This window comes from Dysidea avara, chromosome 7, assembly GCF_963678975.1.
Source record: "Dysidea avara chromosome 7, odDysAvar1.4, whole genome shotgun sequence".
Classification (NCBI taxonomy): Eukaryota; Metazoa; Porifera; class Demospongiae; order Dictyoceratida; family Dysideidae; genus Dysidea; species Dysidea avara.
The window spans coordinates 33,307,108-33,325,958 of record NC_089278.1 but is presented as its reverse complement, the minus strand read 5'-3'; the positions used below and the strand labels follow the sequence as shown (position 1 = coordinate 33,325,958).

Here is an 18,851-nt window from a genome sequence, read left to right as displayed (position 1 = left end):
TTTACAGCTGAACTCCCTACAGAATAACTTGTAATGTAATAGAATTCTATAATGGAGTAAATAAAATAGCAGAATGTTCTATTAGGGTGACTGTTCTATTTGAGTATCTCGATCTCGCATTTGCTACACGTAGTTGGCTTTCGAATCATCACTCAGTGGTTTGTAATCCGATTCTTCTGTACTAATGCAAGGACTTTCTATGAAGATTATTCCAGCTATACACCGATTTTCAGCTCATTGCTCTAAGTGGTTTGCCTAGTAGGCGTGAAAACTAATCTAACCCAAAACCGCCAGCGGCTGTAAAAAAAGAGTGCGGCCTTCAAAAAGGCTATGGTGAAAAAAGATGTTAAATCCAAGGTGGTGGCCAAGAAATGGCTGTGATGGTAGGTTAATGGTAAAAATTTTTTAATAACAACAATTTAGGTGAATTTTGGTGCAGCTTGGTCTTGGCACAAAATTCACCTGGATTGTTGTTATTAAAATTTTTACCATTAACCTACCATCACAGCCATTTCTTGGCCGCCACCTTGGATTTCACATCTTTTTTCACCATAGCCTTTTTGAGGGCGCACTCTTTTTTTTACAGCTTGGCTGTTTTGGATTAGATTTCACTTCTTTTTGTATTTATATACCCCAAAAGCTGGCCTATTTTGGGGCTTTTTTAACCTATCTTTTTTTTCTTTTCCACAGGAAGAAGGAAAGATGGAGCAGATGAATACTTTAAATATTTCTGATTTTATCAATGAATGTACAAATTATATATATATATATATATATACATATCAAGACTCACGGTAGTGAGGCACGCGGCCAAGAAACTACAAAGCGCACTCCCAATTAAAAGACGCGCGTCCACTACTGTGAGTTATTTACGTGTAGGGACGGTTTCACAATATGTGACTGTCTCTGGAAAAACCAGTCTTATCGCCCATTTAAAAGTATCGAGAAACGTCGGTTTTAAATATTCTGTGTGTTGTAGCTGGCCAATGGTGGTAGCTACGCATACCAAATTTTCACACGTTTCACAACAATTTCTTAGCTTCCTGATCATCCACTGAAGAAGTAGTCAACAGCTAAGTTTCCCGCCATTTTAGATAGTTTTTAAACCGAGGTTGTCTGTATCAGGCGAGCTCCAGAAGGGTGGGAGGCGGGGGCCCTGGAAGGCGGGCAAGATGGTGTTCAGAAATTGAAAAGAGACGTGCTGGGATGAATTAGGCCAAGTTATAGGCCATTCAGGGCTCAGAACTGGCTAAAATGAAAGGAAATTTACAGCACAGGTCATTGTCCAACACCACAGAGCTGTACAGCCACACACAGCCATCTCCTGGTTGGCCAGGGCTCCATCAAGACCCCATACCACTCGTACGGCTCGCCACTTTGCTCTAGAAAAGCAACCAGCAAAAGCAGACCACTTTACTCTGGTCGACTGTGGCAGTGAAACTTGATAGTGCATTCATTCATTGAGCTTTGTGTTTGTGTGAAAAAATCAAACTTCCTGTCTTGGGCGATAAGAACAGTTTTCGTAGATCCAGTCACATATTAGCCCTGAATTACACAACATCTCTCAATAGGTTTGTATTGCGTTACGTAATAAAAAAATCTTTTTTCGTAGTAGTAGTTTTCTTGCGACCGGTGTGGACTGTATAAAACACGTATTTAGACATATTTCGCTTTATTTCTCAACCTTGTGTTACACCTAACGTCACCTTATACCAGTCAACTTACCCATGTTTGTACAGTCCATCTAGCACTGATATTATCTAATCCTGGTTTGTTCATACACGTATTTTCTTCGATCAAACCTCTAATCCCTACAATAACTTTTAAAGACACGATGTGGACACAAGCCCTAATGTCTGATAAACAAGTTGTAAAAGCATGTAGAACCGTAAGTTCCCTAGGGAAGGTGTTTTAAGCAGAAATCTTTTAAACTCCATTTAGTGCCACGCCTCATGTGTGCGTTGATACTTGGCAGATGTCTTATAAACAAGTGTGAAAGCATCAAGAACGTAGCATGACTAGAGAAGGTTTTCCAAGCATAATTCTTGTTGCCACACCACACATGGTGTATTAAAATAACTTGTGTGTTCTGGTGGTGCTCAAACCAGCTTGTTACATAGCATTACCCACCCTAACAGCAAGTAGTCACTCCCATTGTGGCTTTTGTCATGCATGTCATTTAATTAATACACATGTTACATAACAAAATATATCACATTAATTGTTTGTGACATTAACAATAAAATTCTGACAATAAAATGGGATAGTTAGTCCCATCACAACTGTACGCCTCATCCTGGAAATTCAGAAGGTTGTAATCAACTGCCAAGATCTTACCAGGCCTCATCGTCCATGTACACTTGACAATTGAGAACTAAAGAACACAGATAACATTATCTAATCCAAAACAGCCAAGCTGTAAAAAAAGAGTGCGGCCCTGAGAAAGGCTATGGTGAAAAAAGATGTGAAATCCAAGGTGACGGCCAAGAAATGGCTGTGATGGTAGGTTAATGGTAAAAATTTTAATAACGACAAGTCAGGTGAATTTTTGTGCCGCTTCACAAAATTTACCTAAATTGTCATTATTAAAATTTTTACCATTAACCTACCATCACAGCCATTTCTTGGCCACCACCTTGGATTTCACATCTTTTTTCACCATAGCCTTTCTCAGGGCCGCACTCTTTTTTTACAGCTTGGCTGTTTTGGATTAGATTTCACTTCTTTTTGTATTTTTATACCCCAAAGCCAGCCATAAATGGCTTTAGGGCTTTTTAACCTGTCATTTTTTCTTTACTACAGGAAGAAGAAAAGATGAAGCAGGGTGATTTCTTTGTAGCTAACCTCTCTGCAAGGTGGTCCTTCTAGCTGATCTCTCTACCGGATGACTTGTTTGTAGCTGAACTCTCTACAGGGTGATTTGTTTGTAGCTGAACTCTCTACAAGGTGACTTCTTCTAGCTGATCTTTCTACAGGGTGATTTGTTTGTAGCTGAATTCTCTTCAGGGCAATTTGTTTGCAGCTGAAGTCTCTACATAGTAGTTTCTTTGTAGCTGAACTCTCTACAATGTGACTTCTTCTAGCTGAACTCTCTACAAGGTGACTTGTTTCTAGCTGATCTCTCTACAGTGTAACTTGTTTCTAGCTGAACTCTCTACAGGGTGATTTGTTTGTAGCTGAACTCTCTACAATGTAACTTCTTCTAGCTGAACTCTCTACAGGGTGACTTGTTTGTGGTTGAACCCTCTACAGGGTGATTTGTTTGTAGCTGAACTCTCTACAAGGTAACTTCTTCTAGCTGATCTTTCTACAGGGTGATTTGTTTGTCTCTACAGGGTAATTTGTTTGTTTGCAGCTGAACTCTCTACATGGTAGTTTCTTTGTAGCTGAACTCTCTACAATGTAACTTCTTCTAGCTGAACTCTCTACAGGGTGACTTGTTTCTAGCTGAACTCTCTACAGGGTGATTTGTTTGTAGCTGAACTCTCTACAAGGTAACTTCTTCTATCTGATCTTTCTACAGGGTGATTTGTTTGTAGCTGAATTCTCTACAGGGCAATTTGTTTGCAGTTGAACTCTGTACATGGTAGTTTCTTTGTAGCTGAACTCTCTACAATGTAACTTCTTCTAGCTGAACTCTATACAGGGTGTCTTGTTTCTAGCTGATCTCTCTACAATGTAACTTCTTCTAGCTGAACTCTCTACAGGTGACTTGTTTGTAGCTGAACCCTCCACAGGGTGATTTGTTTGTAGCTGAACTCTCTACAAGGTAACTTCTTCTAGCTGATCTTTCTACAAGGTGATTTGTCTGTAGCTGAATTCTCTACAGGGCAATTTGTTTGCTGCTGAACTCTCTACATGGTAGTTTCTTTGTAGCTGAACTCTCTACAATGTAACTTCTTCTAGCTGAACTCTCTACGGGTGACTTGTTTCTAGCTGATCTCTCTACAGGGTGACTTGTTTCTAGCTGAACTCTCTACAGGGTGATTTGTTTGTAGCTGAACTCTCTACAAGGTAACTTCTTCTAGCTGATCTTTCTACAGGGTGATTTGTTTGTAGCCGAATTCTCTGTAGGGCGATTTGTTTGCAGCTGAACTCTCTACATGGTAGTTTCTTTGTAACTGAACTCTCTACAATGTGACTTCTTCTAGCTGAACTCTCTACAGGGTGACTTGTTTGTAGCTGAACTCTCTACAAGGTAACTTCTTCTAGCTGATCTTTCTACAGGGTGATTTGTTTGTCTCTACAGGGTAATTTGTTTGTTTGCAGCTGAACTCTCTACATGGTAGTTTCTTTGTAGCTGAACTCTCTACAATGTAACTTCTTCTAGCTGAACTCTCTACAGGGTGACTTGTTTCTAGCTGAACTCTCTACAGGGTGATTTGTTTGTAGCTGAACTCTCTACAAGGTAACTTCTTCTATCTGATCTTTCTACAGGGTGATTTGTTTGTAGCTGAATTCTCTACAGGGCAATTTGTTTGCAGTTGAACTCTGTACATGGTAGTTTCTTTGTAGCTGAACTCTCTACAATGTAACTTCTTCTAGCTGAACTCTATACAGGGTGTCTTGTTTCTAGCTGATCTCTCTACAATGTAACTTCTTCTAGCTGAACTCTCTACAGGTGACTTGTTTGTAGCTGAACCCTCCACAGGGTGATTTGTTTGTAGCTGAACTCTCTACAAGGTAACTTCTTCTAGCTGATCTTTCTACAAGGTGATTTGTCTGTAGCTGAATTCTCTACAGGGCAATTTGTTTGCTGCTGAACTCTCTACATGGTAGTTTCTTTGTAGCTGAACTCTCTACAATGTAACTTCTTCTAGCTGAACTCTCTACGGGTGACTTGTTTCTAGCTGATCTCTCTACAGGGTGACTTGTTTCTAGCTGAACTCTCTACAGGGTGATTTGTTTGTAGCTGAACTCTCTACAAGGTAACTTCTTCTAGCTGATCTTTCTACAGGGTGATTTGTTTGTAGCCGAATTCTCTGTAGGGCGATTTGTTTGCAGCTGAACTCTCTACATGGTAGTTTCTTTGTAACTGAACTCTCTACAATGTGACTTCTTCTAGCTGAACTCTCTACAGGGTGACTTGTTTGTAGCTGAACTCTCTACAAGGTAACTTCTTCTAGCTGATCTTTCTACAAGGTGATTTGTCTGTAGCTGAATTCTCTACAGGGCAATTTGTTTGCAGCTGAACTCTTTACTTGGTAGTTTCTTTGTAGCTGAACTCTCTACAATGTGACTTCTTCTAGCTGAACTCTCTACAGGGTGACTTGTTTCTAGCTGATCTCTCTACAGTGTAACTTGAACTCTCTACAGGGTGATTTGTTTGTAGCTGAATTCTCTATAGGGTGATTTGTTTGCAGCTGAACTCTCTACATGGTGGTTTCTTTGTAACTGAACTCTCTACATGGTAGTTTCTTTGTAACTGAACTCTCTACAATGTAACTTCTTCTAGCTGAACTCTCTACAGGGTGATTTGTTTGTAGCTGAACTCTCTACAAGGTAACTTCTTCTAGCTGATCTTTCTACAAGGTGATTTGTCTGTAGCTGAATTCTCTACAGGGCAATTTGTTTGCTGCTGAACTCTCTACATGGTAGTTTCTTTGTAACTGAACTCTCTACAATGTAACTTCTTCTAGCTGAACTCTCTACAGGGTGACTTGTTTGTAGCTAAACCCTCTACAGGGTGATTTGTTTGTTGCTAAACTCTCTACAAGGTAACTTCTTCTAGCTGATCTTTCTACAAGGTGATTTGTCTGTAGCTGAATTCTCTACAGGGCAATTTGTTGCTGCTGAACTCTCTACATGGTAGTTTCTTTGTAGCTGAACTCTCTACAATGTGACTTCTTCTAGCTGAACTCTCTACAGGGTGACTTGTTTCTAGCTGATCTCTCTACAGTGTAACTTGTTTCTAGCTGAACTCTCTACAGGGTGATTTGTTTGTAGCTGAATTCTCTATAAGGTGATTTGTTTGCAGCTGAACTCTCTACATGGTGGTTTCTTTGTAACTGAACTCTCTACAATGTAAATTCTTCTAGCTGAACTCTCTACAGGGTGATTTGTTTGTAGCTGAACTCTCTACAAGGTAACTTCTTCTAGCTGCATCTTTCTACAGGGTGATTTGTTTGTAGCTGAATTCTCTACAAGGCAATTTGTTTGCAGCTGAACTCTCTACATGGTAGTTTCTTTGTAACTGAACTCTCTACAATGTAACTTCTTCTAGCTGAACTCTCTACAGGATGACTTGTTTCTAACTGAACTCTCTACAGTGTGATCTGTTCATAGCGGAACTTTCTACTGGGTGATTTGTTTGCAGCTAAACTCTTTGCATGATTGTTTCTTTGTAACTGAACTCTCTACAAGGTAACTTCTTCTAGCTGATCTCTCTACAGGGCAATTTGTTTGTAGCTGAATTCTCTACAGGGTGATTTATTTGAGCTGAACTCTCTACATGATGGCTTCTTTGTAGCTGAACTCTCTATTAGGTACCTTCTTCTAGCTGATCTGACTACAGGGTGACTTGTTTGTAGCTGAATTCCCTACAGAATAACTTGCAATGTAATATAACGGAGTAAATCATACATGCAGCTGAATGCTTTATTAGGGTCACTGTTCTATTAGAGTATCTCGATCTCGCATTTGCTGCACGTAGTTGCCTTTCGAATCATAACTCAGTGATTTGTATTGCGATTCTTCTGTACTACTGCAAGAACTTTCTATGATGATTATTCCAGCTACATACTGATTTTCAGCTCGTTGCTCTAAGCGGTTTGCCTGGTAGACACGAAAACTAATAGTTTTTTTATTCATAAAAATCGATCGCGTAATTTAGACACAGGTTGGGTTTTGTGTCATATCTCCATGGTCTTTATCCCGATTCCTTTCAAACCACAAAAAGGCACTCCTACGATGGTTGCTCCATCTACATATAAATTTTCAACTGATTCCTCCAAGGGGTTTACCCTGTAGGCGTGACAGACCTTCGACCTTATTTTACGCAAATAATCGGTCATAACTCCGTGAATGTTCATCGGATTCCTACCAAAGTTGGTACGGAGATCCGCCTTAATGAGCCCTTTAAGTGTGCCAAATTTCAGCCCAATCCGAGCACGCATTCGTGTTTTATGGCGAATTTTGCGAAGTGTGCGAAATGAAGAAGATGAAGAAGAAAAAAACGAAGAAATTAAAACGAAATTTTGTTCGCTCGTATCTCGGAAATGGCAGGAGCGATTTTCTTCAAATTTGGTATGTAGACTCCCCTAACTGGGCGGCACGTCTCTAGCAAATTTGGTTCCAATCGGATAAGGAATCACAGAGCTACATAGGTGTGAAAATTGCGTTTTCTTTCTTCCTGTTAATATACTCACGGTGTGGCGCGCCGGCTTCTTGGGCCGCACGACACACTATCGTGTGTCTTGATTTCTTTCTTCCTGTTAATATACTCAAGGTGTGGCGCGCCGGCTTCTTGGGCCGCACGACACACTATCGTGTGTCTTGATATAATTCCTCTGTCTATATAAACTTACTCCCCCGAACCTTGATCTTTACGTATGTACCACTGCTAGTGAGAGAACCGCATGCTATGACCAAGTACCCTGTACCTGTAAAATTGACAGGGCATTAAATACAATACAGCTAAAAATCTGTCACTTTTTACACAAATGACAGATTTGGGGATCTGAAAATTCATCACACCCTTGAGGTAATACAAAAATTTCTTAGTATACACAGAGACTGACCTGAAGATCCACAACGTCCTTAATGGTACTACAGTTCACACACACTTGATGTACAGTCCATGCACACTTGACAATTGAGAACTAAAGAACACACATAACGTTATAAAATTCCTTTGTCTACTTGCCCCCCAAACCTTGATGTTATTTGCCAAGTTTAGAGCAGCTCTAGCCAAGTTATGTATGTAGCACTACTAGTAAGAGAACCGCATACTATAACCAAGTACCCTGAACCTGTAAAATCGACAGGCGGGCATTAAATACAATACAGCTAAAAATCTGTCACTTTTTACGTAAAAATGACAGATTTTGGGAACTGATCACACCCTTGAGGTAATATGTTTGAGGATTCACAAGTTGGCCCAGCAGTGACCTTACTACACAGTGTCCTGATTAGAGAGGTTTCACTGTACATAAAGACCAGTATATATGCAATGTGAGTGTTTTTTTTTTTGTTCAAGCATCATGTAGATTACCTTACTTCTTCCACCTAGTTCCGGGACTTCTAAATTGGTACTACAGTGACAATGAAAGCTGTTTGGTCTGTACGAGTACACCTTGCTGACAATCCATCCATGAGATATAATTTCAAGTGGGATAATATTGGTATTTGCTGCTACTCAACTTGGTACCGTCACAGAAGTTTTCAGCTTGGTCTCAGTGAACTTGCACTAGTCAGTGCAGGCGTCTGACAGTATAAAAACCAATCGCATACACGCGGTTAATCAGTGTGAATAGATGTGGCACTTTGTACACTGGCCCATTTTTTTTCACTCCTCGTTTTGTTATTGAACCTCCACTCCTCGTTTCGTTACTGAACCTCCACTCCTCATTTCATTACTGAACCTCCACTCCTCTTTTCGTTACTGAACCTCCACAAAGAGTTGAGTACATCAGTATTCAGTCTCGCCAGCGACTCTTTAATATCCATTCAACGTTCTTCTTCAAGCGGTGTAGACTCTACATATCTTAGTTTCAAATCAGTTAAATACGCTCCGCCGCTCCATTGAAATCCAGTTACAAATATTTAGTAGTATTCAGTTTCAGTCCTCTCAAGACATGGACTGCCATCAATAATTAATAAACCGCGTATCATGTGTATTCACTTGAGGTTTTACAGGGACTTTCCAAGAGATTTCCCCTAAATAGGCCACATGATCATTGTCAGTCAAGTGGAACTTGTTCTTGGTTATGGCTCTACAATGTGGTACTCGTACTTTAATGTATTTTAGTGTTTAATAATATTATACTTCCCTCTCAAGACATGGACTGCCATCAATAATAATATAAATTGTGCATCAAGTGTGTTCACTTTTCACTTGAAGTGTTACTGTGCAGGGTCTTTCCAAGGGATATCCCCTAAATAGGTCACGTGATAATTGTCAGTCAGGTGGAACTTATTTATTTCCATTAATGCACCATGGAGCTTGTGTTGTGGCTTTCATTACTTGATCATTATGCACATACCATGGTGCAACAAAGTTTGTAACAAATTGCTGGAATGTGGTTCATGGTTTGCTGGTATGAGCTTGTGTTGTGGCTTTCAACTTTTGTAACAGATTGCTTGAATGTACATATGCATGTGGTTCGTGGTTGCCAATGATTGCGTATATGAGTTGGGGTTGTTCCACACAGCTTGCACAATATTCAGATGTCTGCATGACGACACAAGGTTATGTGAGACCTGTAAAAGAACAAGCAGGCACTGAACTTAACCTTAACACTGCTTGAAGGTTCTTAGTTTACTAATTTGTTAAGCTGCTTTACTGTAGTTGTGCCCAGTTATACTGATAGTAAAATGTCAGTAACTTTAAGTATATGGAACATAATTGTTTTACTAAGTTTTAAACTCTCAGTAAACATCAGTGAATGCAGGTTTACTGAAAAGTTACTAAAATTCCAGACAATTAACTGTTCCATATACTGGGGATATACCACTCTAGTAAACTAAGAAACTTCAAGCAGTGTAAATTAAACACACATGCAACTAACCTGGAACATCAGTCGCAACACCAAAGACACTTGCTTGGATATCCTCATGGCTTAACTATGGAGTGACATGTGTAATTAACCGGCACTAAACAGTATCTACAACACAATTTTCTTTTCTGCAATAACTTTTTAGTACCAAGTAAAGGCACTACCATCTCTCCTACAAGAGCATTTCACAAGAGATGTGATATTAACTTGAGTACAACCAATATGTGGTGTATGTTTGTGAACATGTGTATATAGTGTTTGCACATTTTGTGTGCGTCTTGTGCTTGTATATGATTAAACGTGTGTTTGTATGTGGTGAAATAAAAATAATAGTACGATGTTTGTGATCTCTTTCATAACCCTTAGCAAACTACTCTACGAGTGGCAATCCAAGTTGATAGGTCGTCCTCAGGCACTATGGCAGTGGTCATAGCAGGTTTTATTCATTGACAAGTACAGAATGATTGATATACTCCAATAGAACAGTCAAGCAATAAATACTCTAATAGAACAGTCAGGCAATATACTCTAATAGAACAGTCATTGAACAATATAGCTGAATATTTACATCTCTGTCTGAAAACACTCCCAGATCCCAGATTCAATCTCAGAGTTGCTATTTCAAGATGGTGGCATTCCCCAAGATCACCTAGAAAAGCATGCTTTGCAAACAAGTGCTTTACACACATCTTCAGTAACCCTGACTAGCATTATTGCTTGGCATGACCAGTAATTTCCACTGGCCCTTGTCCTAATAAAAAATTATCAGCTACTATAGGATTGTATGTTATATGCTCACCACCTATCAGTAGATTTCTGTTTGGTTGCAACACTTCTACAAGGCAGAATTCATCATACACCCCCCATGGCTTGAAAATTGGGTCTGTAAATTATATAACTGACAAAAATTTGTGATATCCTCACCAAAAACACCTTCACTGTAAAAAAAGGCATGTCCAAGAAACTACAAGTATCTGTAACCTCATGTAAAACAGATAAGCTGTAGAAAAACACTCCATGAAATTAATGGGTAACTGAAAGAGCTGATATCTAGAGCGGCCAAGAATCAATAATGTCACTACAACTGACTATGATTACCAAAGAATACCTTGGCTGTAAAACAGGCAAATAAAAATAACAGGCAACCAAAACAGCTGATATCTGAAGCGGCCAAGAATAAAAGTTAAGTTGATACAACTTACTACAATTATAAACTTGCAACATTGAATCCTAATCATTCAACTGTGTTCTATACATTCACCCTTGCTACATCCTAAATTAATTCTTTGTAACTCTAATTGGCTGGTAATTTGGCCGCCTTTTTCAATAATCAGAGTAAAGAAAAAAAAGGCGGCCAAATTACCAGCCAATTAGAGTTACAAAGAATTAATTTAGGATGTAGCAAGGGTGAATGTATAGAACACAGTTGAATGATTAGGATTCAATGTTGCAAGTTTATAATTGTAGTAAGTTGTATCAACTTAACTTTTATTCTTGGCCGCTTCAGATATCAGCTGTTTTGGTTGCCAGTTACTTTTATTTGCCTGTTTTACAGCCAAGGTATTCTTTGGTAATCATAGTCAGTTGTAGTGACATTATTGATTCTTGGCCGCTCTAGATATTAGCTCTTTCAGTTACCCATTAATTTCATGGAGTGTTTTTCTACAGCTTATCTGTTTTACATGGGGTTACAGGTACTTGTAGTTTCTTGGACGCGCCTTTTTTTTACAGCGAAGGTGTTTTTGGTGGGGTATATACGGTACCGCTCAAATGTAACTTCGCACTCGCTCGCTCGGGTCGAGACGATAAGTAGACACCCTCGAACGAGTTGCGAGTACCAAGTATACTCCTCACAGTGTACTCGCTTGTGAACTCGCTCGTGAAGTACAAGTCACGCCAATTAAGTCAGCCTTGCACGACCGTGAGCTAGTGGTACAAGTACTGTGTTCACTATTCTAATGAAGTTTTTGTGCTCTTTTCATCGTAGTACAGCATGTGTCCCTGTTGGAAGGTGAGTCAATGTGAGCCGGCTCTGTTTGCTACCACGTGACACCATTGAATTCTTTAGGGATGGGTCGATTAAGCATTGCAGTTAGAAAAAGAGTGATTATTCTTTGGCGCAGTGGATATTCTCTTCGTGATATTAAAAGAAGGCTGGAAGATGAAGAAGTGGAAGTAACACTGCGTAGTTTGCAATACTTGGTTCTAAACTTCCTCAAGTTTCACACAATTAGAGACCTCCCTAGAGCACGAAGGCCAAGGCTACTGACAACTGACATGATGAATGCAATAGAAGACAGTTTACGAGCCGACGACGAGCTAACTGCTAGAAAACTGAAGGAAAAGCTGGCAGGGATATTCCCTAACTTACCAAACGTGTCTATATCGACCATTAAGCGCTGCAGAAAAGAATTGGGATGGGTTTGTACCCGCCCACACTATTGCCAACTCGTAAGAGAAGCCAATAAAGAAAAGAGAAAAGAATGGTGTCAAGTTCAGATTAACAACCAGGAGAAGTTTGAAGATGTGATATTTACGGATGAATGTACTGTCCAGCTAGATAATCATGGCCGTCTTTGTTTTCGTAAAGAGAGAGAGGGTCGAGCACTTAAGCAACGCCCAAAACATCCAGTTAAAGTGCACATCTGGGGTGGAATATCAATGCGAGGGGCTACTCGTTTGGTGATGTTCACAGGCATCATGAATGCAGTGAGATACGGGAAAATATTGGAGTCAAGCTTAGTGCCCTTTATCAAGACTTACTTTCCTGATGGTCATCGACTGCAACAAGATAATGATCCGAAATACTCATCCAAGTATATTGGTCGCTTGTTCAAGTTTCACAATGTTTATTGGTGGAAGACCCCAGCAGAATCCCCCGATTTAAATCCAATTGAAAACTGCTGGGGATCTTTGAAGCAATATTTGAGGAACAGTTACAAGCCAACAAACCTAGAACAATTGATGGATGGCATTGAACAATTTTGGTTGTCCCTAACCCCACAGATTTGTATGAAGTACATACAACACCTGCACAAAGTTATGCCTAAAGTGATTGAAGTTAATGGTAACCCTAGTGGGTACTAATAAGAACACTATTGTACGTATGTGCAAATACAATTCCACAGTTTTTCAAAGAAAGATAAATATGTACAGTTTAACTTGCCTTGTTCAATAACATACTAAATCTAAAACAATCTAGTTCTAATTGCTTTACTTCACTAAAGTAAATCAAGAACATTCGGATTCCTGGGTGCTTTGTTCAATCGGCGGTTCTTTTCATCTATAGCAATGACACATCGGGCCCACTCATTGCTCTTTTTTTCACCTTCTTCCAAGGGAAAATGTTGAAAAACCAGAGATTTGATATAGTCCATTAAAATTGGATTCAATTTCATCTTTCCCATTTTGCCTGCTACATTTGATCTCTTCCTCGTGTCCTTGTCAAACAGCACCTCATTTAATTTGGCTGAAAAATTTCGGCGTGAGCAACTGTTCTTACGTAGCTTCCTAACAAGCTCAGCCCTCAGAATTCCTTCGTTTTCAGTTTCCGATGTTCTTACTTCTTCTGTAGTAGCAACAGATTGCGTTGCATTAGTTTCACTGTTATTGTTCGGTGTAGTAGCAATGGACTGATCCATGTCGGCCTGATATGAAGGATCAAAAGACAGTTCTAGTGTCGAGTCAAGGGATGGTCCGGTATCTTCAATGAAAGTGGGGCTGAAAGGTGACATACTGGCACTGATAGGTGAAGCAACACTTGTCATAGGATTGGCAACAATTGGGTTAGGAGTGGAAGCTATTGCTACAGTAGGATTACAGCTGGGAAATGGAGCAACACTTGGTACAGAAGTGGTAGATGGCACAGTATCCAGAATGTAACAGGTTGGGGAAACAGCTGGAGCCAGACTGAAAGGCAAAACACTTGGTCTAGAAGATTGTACTGCTTCATGACTATCGGACGGAGTTGCAAACCCATCGGACTCCACACGGGATGTGTTCACCATTTTCCCCATTATAAATGACAGTGTCTTTTGAAGCTCCTGGAAAGTCTTCCCCACGTCCATTTTGAGTTCAGTGTATTGTTTTGTCTGTAGCATAAGACACAATTCATGCAGTCATAAAACATTTACTGTTTATATATCTATTGCATATATATATGTACATACCATATGTATGCATGTAAAAATGAATTGTATTTGATAGTAAATACCTGTTTTTCTTCATTTTGCTTCAAGGCTGTACCAAGAGTATCCATCATCTTATGTAAACTTTCAAATTCTAACTGCTACAATAATAAAAAAAATCAATGAGCAAAGTTATTTTTGTAGTTCTGTAACAATGTCAGTATAGTTTACTATTATGGTGATACATTGAAGTTACAGTGCTATAAGGAATGAAGCACGTACATGTTCTGCAAGGTAAAACTGGCACCAAAAAGAACCATCATTTAATCCTGAAAGTTAACGTTTGCCTCTTCAGAAACAGTGCATGTTCTCAGCATGGCTTTTTCACATTGTGAAAATGTTATACTGACAGTAAATGCGCATGTGCTGTTGTCAATGCATACCTGCACTCCACCAGTATAATGGATGGGATCACTGCTTTGTAAGCCACCAGTCTGATTGCTTGTACCACCAAATGGAACCGTGAAACTCTATAAAAGACTTAAGGTAAATAACATGGCATGCAGACAAAAAAAGATTCTTGCCTTATTCACTCTTCCAAACCCTTCCTCCACCATCGCACAACACCTGAAAAACTTTAAAAGACATGATATTTACAAGCAAATTATGCCACACTAACCTCGTCATTTTCTGGATCACTACTGTACAATTCAATGTCCTGTCCAGTGTAAGCATTTAATTGCTACATGTGAATTGAGTACATTCATAGACCAAAAAAAATTTCTCACTTCTATAAAATTTTCTTCAGTTTCAATGGTAGCATTGCCACGAACCTATGTACGTAAATGCACAACAAAACGATTTAGAGGTATACAAATGCTTTAGCTTACATTCAATGGAACACTCCTCAGTGGCGGCTTTCCAGTTTTTATAAGAAACTCCCCTGTCTGTTTCCTTTTCCTTTTTCCTACTTTCTTCACTGGTGAAACATTCTCTTTATCTTCCTGAGCCCTCTGCTGGTCCTCTTCAACTATGGCTGGTTCATTGTCAGAGTCATTACTCTCACACAACCTGTCTTCCTCAGCCTCACAAAAAGTTTTGGATCCTAAGAGCACAAAAGGAATTTAAGTAATATGCAAACTACACTACAGTAAACAACAAACCGTTGTGCGATGCTAAATTAAAGACAAACCTGCAACGATAAATCTAGCAAAATACTCCTTATTATCGTCCCAAAGAATAGTTAGATCATCTCCGCGACTGAGTTCAATCACGTTACAATGTAAAATGCGTTGTGTTGGCACAACTCCGTAACACTGTTCATCAACAAAATCGACTAAAGCATAGCTTTCAGCCGCTAAAATAAAAATAAGTACTAGATGAACAAATTCAGCAACTTTACTTACGTGTCTTTGCTTTTTTGGAAGCGATTCTGACGGATCCAGTTTCAGACGCCATTACAGTCTACGCTCAAAACAAAAACGTGTATGTGTCTTACGCATGCGCACTAAGTGCATTCTAAATAAAGCTTACCAAAACTGTGTATTCGATACTCGCAATTCTTCCAAGTGCGTGCAGCGAGTGTTTGCCTGGCGAGTAGCGGGTGTTTGCCTGGCGAGTAGCGAGCGAGCGAGCGAGCGAGTGCGAAGTTACACTTGAGCGGTACCGTATATATATAATGCATATATTTATTACAGAACTCTACATGGTGGTTTCTTTGTAACTGAACACTCCACAAGGTGAGTCCTTCTAGCTGGTCTCTCTACAGGGTGAATTGTTTGTAACTGAACTATCTACAAGGTAACTTCTTCTAGCTGATTTCTCTACAGGATGATTTGTTTGTAACTGAACTCTCTACAAGGTAACTTCTTCTAGCTGATGTCTTTACAGGGTCACTAGTTAGTAGCTGAACTCTCTATAAGGTGACTTCTTCTAGCTGACCTTTCTACAGGGTAATTTGTTTGTAGCTGAACTCTCTACAGGTGATTTGTTTGCAGCTGAACTCTCTACATGATGGTTTATTTGTACCTGAACTCTGTACAGGGTAATTTCTTCTAGCTGATTCCTCTACAGGGCGATTTGTTTGTAGCTGAACTCTCTACATGGTGGTTTCTTTGTAGCTGAATTCTCTACAAGGTGACTTCTTCTAGCTGAACTATGTAGTTGAACTCCCTACAAGGTAGCTTCTTCTAGATGATCTCTCTACAGGGTGAATTGTTTGTAGCTTATCTCTATACAGGTTACTAGTTTCTAGCTGATCTGTTTAATTCTTTTCAGGGTGACTGCTCTATTAGGGTGACTGCTCTATTAGAGTATCTCGCACTTGCTACACCAAATTTGATTTCGTGTTATAACTCCGTGGCTTCAAGTCTGATTCTTCTACACCATTGTAGATCCTTTCTAAGATGATTACTCCATCTGTACAGCGAATTTCAAAGCATTACCCCAAGCGGTTTTTCTGGTGGGCGTGGAAAGTAGTTTTTTTTTATTAGTTAATCTCGATTGCGTAATTGTTACACACTGTTGGTTTTTTCGTTCTATCTTCCTGGTTTTTAGCTCAATTTCTTGCAAACCACAAAAGGTTTGAGGTTCAATAGTTAACCTATTCACCCAGTGATTTTCAGCTTCTTTCCTTACGCGGTTTACCCTGTAGGCGTGACAACATATTGGTGTTATTTTTCGTGAATAATCGCTAATAACTCTTTGCCTGTTTATCGTATTCCAGCCAAAGTTGGTACAGAGATGCGCCTTTATACCCTCCTTCTGTGTGCCAAATTTCAAAGCAATCGGATATTGCGTTCGAATTTTATAACGGTTTTTGTAAGTATGCGAAAAGAGGAAGAAAAATAAGAAAAAAAAATGGAACTAAGCCAATTTTTGAAGTCGCATACCAGTGGCGGATCCAGGATGGGGCATTTGGGGCAAATGCTCCCCCCCTTCAAGAAATTGCATACAAGATCGAGATACTCTAATAGAGCAGTCAATTACTCTAATAAAGCAGTCACAATGTTCATGAGGCAGTGTAGCTTACCTATGAAGCTACAAATAGGATTTTATTTTACATAACAGACGTGATATAGTTGGTAAGGATAACTAGCTATTATTGTTGTGACCTTTTGTTCTTTTTTTTTTTTTTTTTTTTGGTCTTCAACTGGTTTTCAGAAAGGTGCCCCCCCTCTTTCGAAACTCTGGATCCGCCCCTGCATACCTCGGGAACGCTTGAAGCCATTTCGCTCAAATTTGGAATGTGGAGTACTGAAGTTGGAGGGAGTGTCAACAGCAAAAATCGTCTTGTTTCATCAAGGCAGCATAGAGCTACGGAGGTGCGAAAATTGCGTTTTCTTCCTGTCAATATACTCACGGGTGTTGCGCGCCGGCTTCTTGGGCCGCACGACACACTACCGTGTGTCTTGATACTTTTTTATTCATAAAAATCGATCGCGTAATTGTGACAAAGGTTGGGTTTTGTGTCATATCTCCATGGTTTTTATTTCGATTCCTTTCAAACCACCAAAAGGCACTCCTACGATGGTTACTCCATCTACATAGCAAATTTCAACTCATTCCATGAAGCGGTTTACCCTGTAGGCGTGACAACAAATCGATCTTGTTTTACGCGAATAATTTTTTCCCGGGCTAGATGTAATGCCCTTTCCTACCACCCCCAGCACAAGAGGCAAATAATCGGTCATAACTCCCAAACCATTCATCGGATTTGAACCAAATTTGATGCTAGGATTCGCCTTTGGACTACCTTTCTGTGTGCCAAATTTCAAGGCGTTTTATAGCAATTTTTGCAAGTGTGCGATAACACGAAGAAAAAAAAACGATGAAAAAAAAATCGAAACTTTGGCAGCTCGTATCTCGGAAATGGCTGGCGCAATTTCCTTCAAATGTGGTATGCAGATTTCCCTGGCTGGCGGGCAACTCTGTAGCAAATTTGGTTCCAATCAGATAAGGGATCACCGAGATACAAAAGTGTGAAAATGACGCTTTCTTTCTTCCTGTCAATATACCCATGGTGTGGCGTGCCGGCTTCTTGCACCACACGACACACTATCGTGTGTCTTGATCATCTAAATCAATCAATGGTGAATTCAATGCAACTAAACACCCTCCAATACATAATATTTGCTATCCTGCACTCTGCCACTTACATCTGCCATAATCTCCATTTCATTGTAGGATGGAATTCTCAAATTAGTAGGGCTGAATCGATTCTAGTATTGGTATCCATATTGGGCCGATAGTACTGTTTTTATGAGGTATCGGAATCGACCAATGTATTGATGCAGGTACCGGTTATCAAGTGTGTCAGATGGAAATGACATTGTTTGTCCAAGCCTATTTGACTGGCACAATAAAAAATGCTTGAAAGCATCAAAGACAATGCTAGTAATTAAAAAGTCATTCTTCTGTGGTGAAAATTTCTCTGTGAAAGCACAGTCTGAGAAAAAGATCGATATATTCTAATAGAACATTCAGTAACTCTAATTGAGCAATCAGGTCATGACTGTTTTATCAGAGTATTTATAGTAGTATTTCTGTGACAGCCATTATCTAGACTTCTTCTTAAGCAATAGTAGAGTACACGACTAACTGCTGAACTGGTTTGTACTTCTAGTGAATCTTATACAGTTGGTCACTTCATCATGTGCTCATTACAATGAATCAGTTAAAACTTGTACAGAGGTACCATGGACTCTACACACACACACACGCACACGCACACGCACACGCACACGCACACGCACACGCACACGCACATTATACACTATGATAGTAGTGTATAGTAGGGACCACAAAGGAGTAAGCATGTCCCACAAAATAATATCTCTCAAAAACAGCCTCAATTTCCCTAACAACGACCAGGCAGTATTGGTTAGGTGAAACTAAGCCCAAACAAGCTTTCAGATCGACCCGAAATGTTTTCAACAAGTTGCTACAGAATTTTAAAAATAATTTATTCTACGGAATTTTCTACTGACTGAGTAAGTAAGTAACTGAC

General features: G+C 39.6%; 1 protein-coding gene and 1 long non-coding RNA gene across 2 annotated transcripts; both read right to left on the bottom strand.

Annotated features, from left to right (window-relative positions):
* Positions 1-2,060: 2,060 nt before the first annotated feature.
* On the bottom strand, positions 2,061-8,837 carry LOC136261481 (uncharacterized). The gene is made up of 4 exons (XR_010703920.1): positions 7,740-8,837; positions 7,527-7,601; positions 2,338-2,374; positions 2,061-2,296 (listed from the first exon to the last, which is right to left on the bottom strand). It is a non-coding gene; the product is annotated as an uncharacterized lncRNA (long non-coding RNA).
* Positions 8,838-12,842: 4,005 nt separating this feature from the next.
* LOC136261189 (uncharacterized) lies at positions 12,843-15,301 on the bottom strand. The gene is made up of 9 exons (XM_066055165.1): positions 15,250-15,301; positions 15,036-15,200; positions 14,734-14,948; positions 14,632-14,676; positions 14,523-14,585; positions 14,428-14,478; positions 14,287-14,373; positions 13,930-14,004; positions 12,843-13,807 (listed from the first exon to the last, which is right to left on the bottom strand). Exons 1-9 carry the CDS (start codon positions 15,299-15,301, stop codon positions 12,938-12,940), a joined length of 1,623 nt encoding a protein of 540 aa, XP_065911237.1. The 3' UTR covers positions 12,843-12,937.
* Positions 15,302-18,851: the final 3,550 nt, after the last annotated feature.